Below are 5,394 nucleotides of genomic sequence, written 5' to 3' on the forward strand. Positions count from 1 at the left end.
CTGACTTCCTGTCTCCTGAGGGCTCTGCAGCCAACCCAGCCCCAGCAACCCAACCACAAGCCTCCAGCACCTCAGGCTTCCTGCTGCCATAGACCTAGACCCCCTCAGCCTCTTGGGTCCCATACATCTCTAGGCCAGCTTCTACTCATACTGAGGGAGGCACTTAGGGAGGAAGGCTGTGTGTGATGGCATAGGTCCATATTCCCAGCGTTCTGGAGGTGAAGACAGGAATGGCTACATACAGAGTTCCAGACCAGCCTAGACCCCTCAAGTCCAATCATCATCATCATCGTCGTCGTCGTCATCAACCAATGAGAGGATTTTTTTTTAACGCAGGGACTCACCGTGTTGCCCTGACTGTTATGGAATTTGCTATGTTGCCTTGAACTCACAGAGATTCACTTGCCTCTTCCTCCCCTTGAAGGTCACTAAACATGGTGGGGAAGGCTGTTTGATGGAGCACTCCTCCTACCCTCCAAGATACTCCTGGGTAAGAGAAGAGAGCCTTTGCCCCCGTGAGCAGAACACAGCAGCTACAGTTTAGCTCACAGGGAAGGAAATGGCGCTGCACTCAACTCCAGCCGTGCTATGTAAGAACTGGGTGGCCTTTAATTTAGCCGGACAGCCAAAGGCATCTCTTGTTCAGAGTTGAACCTGGACAGCATCTATCTCTGTTAGATAGTTGGTGACAAGGTTATATGTACTATAGTAAAAACAGCAGCCACATTCACTGGCAGAGCCGTATCCATGTCATCCTGTGCCTAAGGATCGACTGTTGACAGTCTGTTTCAGGAGGAAGACAAGAAAACCTCATGTCTTAAGGCCCTAGTGACAGGCTGGGGCATGGTGGCATAAGGCTTTAATCCCAGCATTCCGGAGGCAGAGGCTGGCAGATCTCTGCAAGTTTCAGGCCAGACTAACTTATGCAGTAAGTTCCAGGACAGCCAGAGCTACATAAAGAGACCCTGTTTCGATAGATAGATAGATAGATAGATAGATAGATAGATAGATAGATAGATAGATAGATGATAGGTAGATGGATAGATAGGTAGATACACACATACATACATACATACACACATACACACATACATACATACACACATACATACATACACACATATATGCATACAGAGATACATAGATACATAGATGATAGAGATAGATACATAGATACATAGATAGATACATAGATACATAGGTAGATAGATACATACAAACATAGATACATACAGAGATACATAGATAGATACATAGATGATAGAGACAGATAGAAGATAGATAGATAGATAGATAGATAGATCGATAGATAGATAGATAGTAGATATAGATAGATAGTAGATAGATAATAGATAGATAGATAGATAGATAGATAGATAGATAGATAGATAGATAGATAGAATAACAGGCAGGGGACAGGACAGCACAGCAGAATGGTAATTCAAGTAGAGGCAAGGCCACACCCCTAATGGAGCGCATAGCCATAACCACGAGTTGCCTCCGGTAGAGGACCGAGCAAGCATACTGCACAGGTATCTGTGGCGGGCAGAGACATTCTGACATCAGCAGGAGTTTAAGAACTCCACAACAAGCTGCCAGCAGGCAAAAATGAGGATTGTGTCCCTCACAGGCAGAGGGCCAGGCCACCAGTGATGTGAGGAACCCCAAATGGCCCCTATCAGGGCCAAGAATGGGTCCTGACCTCACTGGAAAGAAAGTGTAAATGTGTCACCTCTTGAGCTACGCTGAGTGAGCAGGCAGGGGGAGGGGAGCCCACAGAGCATTGTTGGGGTTTGTGAGGTAGGAGCTGAAGCTGTGTGCACCTCAGCTGCAGAGGGAAGGGGGAACAGGAAATGGCGGGGGGGGGGGGGGGGAGGAAGTCTGAGTTGGAAAGTCAGACAAAGAGAGAAACACAGAAACAAAGGCTGAGAGTCACACAGAAGGAAAAAAAAAAAAACAACCCAACCCTGAGAATGACAGAGCCGGCAGATGTGTCTCCAGACCTGATATACCGCCCTGCTGTCCTCACTTAGAAACCTTAGCATTTTACAGCTCACCTCAGCTTCAGCACCCGCCTGGGGGGCACGGTGCTGACAAGCAGTGCATGAATTCTAAAGTGTGTGTTCTAAAGTAATGCATATCTAGCTGCCCGTGGAGCAAGAATTAGCAACTAGCTGGGTTTTTTTCTTTTTTCTTTTTTTTTTTTCATTTATTTATTTATTTATTTATTTATTTATTTATTTATTTATTTATTTATTTATTTATTATATGTAAGTACACTGTAGCTGTCCTCAGACACTCCAGAAGAGGGAGTCAGATCTCGTTACGAGATGGTTGTGAGCCACCATGTGGTTGCTGGGATTTGAACTCCTGACCTTCGGAAGAGCAGTCGGGTGCTCTTACCCACTGAGCCATCTCACCAGGCCCTGGGTTTTTTTCTTAATTTGTTTGTTTGCTTATTTTTGGATTTTTGGAGACAGGGTCTCTTTCTAGGTGGTCCTTACTGACCTAGAACTCGCTCTGTAGAGCAGACTGGCGTCAAGATCATAGAGATCTGTCTCATAGTGGCCTGATTTTCCCACTATGTGTCTAATAGAGTTAAATAGGGGAAGCCGGGCAGAGTGGTGCACACCTTTAACCCCAGCACTCCGGAGGCAAGTGAATCTCTGTGAGTTCAAGGCCAGTATGGGCTTCAGGACAGTCGGAGCTACCTAGTGAGACCCTGCATCAGGGAAAAAGAGAAAAAGAAAAGAAAAAAAAGAAAAACAGAAAAAGAAAAAAATAAATAAATAGCAGAGATGACACAGAACTACCACTTTCTGCTTTCTCCAAGTCTTCAATTTACCTAGACCACCTGTCATGAGAATGGCAGAAGATTTTAAGTTTGGGGGCTGGAGAAAAAAAGCCCGTTGCTGCTCACAGAGGACCTGAGTTCCGTAGGCAGCATCCACAACAGGCAGCTTACAACAGCTTGTGCCTCCAGCTCAGCTAATCCTTTTCTGGCCTCTCTGGTCACACACACAATCAAAAAACACAATGAATCTTCATCTTCATTTAAATTTTTCTCACTTTTGAATTTGATAAAGTTAGAGAAATAGATCGGGAGCTGTTGGGGACACCTGGTGCCATCTTGTCTCCTGTTGTGGAATCCCTAAAGTCCCAGTGACACAGGATGAATATACAACAACATTTATTTAGGCTCTGTGACAGTCTACAGAAACCTTGATGGGATTCAATGCATTTTTTATTAAGACATTTGGGGCCCGAGTTTCCTCTCCTCCTCCCCTCCATCCTGTGCTCTCTAAATTCAGCTTTTGGAAACCTAAGTGTGCCCACCTTCCCCAGCAGGTAGCCAGAGCCTCCGGGGTCCCTCTTCCTTCCTTCTTTCTCCCCAGATACTGCAAGAGACACCCAAGTCTGCTGTCAGCAGAGGGTGAAGCGTCTGGCACTGATGTTCATGCGCGTGAGTCCCAGATGCCGCAGCGGTGGGGCCAGAGGCAAGCCAGTCCCAGACTCTAACTCCATCTCCAGCTCAGCCTCATCCAGAAGCTCCTGGTGCAGGTGACAGACTTGGTCCACTTTCAGTCTGTGCAGCCGGGCCCGCAGCCTGAGCAGCTGCCCTGCCAGCTGCCGGTCCTGAGCCCGCATCTCCTGCTGTGACCAAAAGGGGGCGTAAATTTGCTAGATTAGCCTCCGGGCTCACCAGCCCAGCCGCCGGTCCATTTCTGGGAATACTCTTTGCATAGTCCAGCTCGCAATCCCCTTCTCACCTAACTTCATCCGCCTCGGTCTCGCAGATCTTTTTCCGGATGGGTGATTCTCAAGCCAAGCCAAGGAACCGTTAGTATGCAAATATAGACGTCTGGTACGCCATCACAAATTAACTGTGATGACCCGTTGAGCTGAACTGGACATCCTTATGTTTGCACATGGTGGGCTGACAGCTAATATTCAACTCTGCCCTCCTCAGATTATAACTGACAGCAGGGTCGGTTTCTGCTTTTTACTTGACTGTCTCTTCTCTTTAGGGCAGTGGTTCTCAGCCTTCCTAATGCTGGGACCCGTTAATACAGCTCATTTCCTCATGCTGTGATGACTCCCAAGCATAAAATTATTTTCATTGCTACTTTGTAACCGTAATCTTGCCACTGCTACGACTTTTAAATAATTTTAAATATAAATATCTGATATACTGGATATCTGATATGCAACCTGTCTAAAAGTGCTTTTGGATGCCCAAAGGGGTCGAGACCCACAGATTGAGAACCTGTGCTCTACGGTCTACTTCTCCAGATTTGGCTCTGCAAATAAGATAGCGAGCAACTGAATTCCTGGTTCCGTTGTCCTAGGGCACAGCACTGAGGAACTACTGTGGACATTGGTTTGTTCTCATCTCCTTCCAACCTCACAGATTTGGGCCTTTAGAGGGACTGGCTCAAAGACCCCATGCAAGTCCATCTAACCCACCAGACTCACCAGCTCCCGTCTGAGCCACTCAAGCGCAGAATCCATGGAGTCAAAGCCACAGATGGCCCCGGGTCCGACTGGCTCAGGTCTAGCTTGGGCTCTGTACCAAGCCCGGCTCTGGACTCTGGCAGTCCACTCGAGGTATGAGGGCCGTCGGGTCTGCAGTTGAAGCTTGGCAGTCAGGGCCTTCAGAGAATCTAAGCTCTCTTCCTCATCCTCCTCACCCTTCTCTCCCACTGCCTGGAATTTCAGCGGCCCTAGGGACATGGTAGGTCTGTGGTGACCAACGGGACAGTAAGGGAAAGGCTGGCTATTTGGCCGTGTGAGAAGTGAAAGAAGATGAGGTTGAAAAGAATGTGCCAAGAGTGTGTGCTGAATTGAGAAGGTGGGTGAGGGACGCTAAGTGTGCCAGGCTGAGTGAGCAGATGGGTATGTGAGGCTAAGTGTGCAAGAGATGGAATTTTCCTGGTTTGCTAACTAGGGGCCACGTGATGCCCATCCGGGTGGGGGCAGGAGGAGCCCTTCAGATGAATTTTATTGTCTTTGCCCAGATTCAGGTTCCTGGTTCCCAGAAAGGAAGTTGCAGCAGGATAAGAAAAGCATCGTCCACAGCCGGCTTGGCCCTCCTCCCAAGACCCAAGTCAGAGGAGTCAAGGGGAAGAGACAGCTGACTGGCTGGTGCTCTTTCCTCTTTACAGAGCTAGCCCTTCTGCAAGGCAATAGGGTCCAGCTGCCTAGCCTGGGAGTCAGGAGCCCTGGGCCCTGGTGCTACTTTGAGGGGACTTTAGGTAGCTCAGTCACTTCTTGAGCCTCTGTTGTGACAGGTCGGTGACACCAAGTCTTACTCCAACGGCCCTTAGGTTCTGTTGGCAATCACTGAAAAAGCTCTGACTGAAGGAGTTCATCTCATCTCTAATGATGGCCGGC

At 48.0% G+C, this 5,394-nt stretch overlaps 1 protein-coding gene across 1 annotated transcript; it reads right to left on the reverse strand.

The window, feature by feature from the left end:
* Nucleotides 1-3,173: 3,173 nt before the first annotated feature.
* Fam167b (family with sequence similarity 167, member B) lies at nt 3,174-4,939 on the reverse strand. Its single transcript, NM_182783.2, has 2 exons — nt 4,477-4,939; nt 3,174-3,654 (listed from the first exon to the last, which is right to left on the reverse strand). Exons 1-2 carry the CDS (start codon nt 4,732-4,734, stop codon nt 3,424-3,426), a joined length of 489 nt encoding a protein of 162 aa, NP_877584.2. The 5' UTR covers nt 4,735-4,939; the 3' UTR covers nt 3,174-3,423.
* Between the last annotated feature and the right edge of the window lie 455 nt (nt 4,940-5,394).

This window comes from Mus musculus, chromosome 4 (genome assembly GCF_000001635.26).
Source record: "Mus musculus strain C57BL/6J chromosome 4, GRCm38.p6 C57BL/6J".
In the NCBI taxonomy this organism is placed as follows: Eukaryota; Metazoa; Chordata; class Mammalia; order Rodentia; family Muridae; genus Mus; species Mus musculus.

Bases quoted from the DNA above. Each gene is read 5' to 3' on its own strand.
- Fam167b (NM_182783.2), bottom strand. From the start codon at position 4,734: ATGTCCCTAGGGCCGCTGAAATTCCAGGCAGTGGGAGAGAAGGGTGAG. The intron at 3,655-4,476 runs GTGAGTCTGGTG...TTTTGGTCACAG, and splicing joins AGTGGCTCAGACGGGAGCTG to CAGGAGATGCGGGCTCAGGA.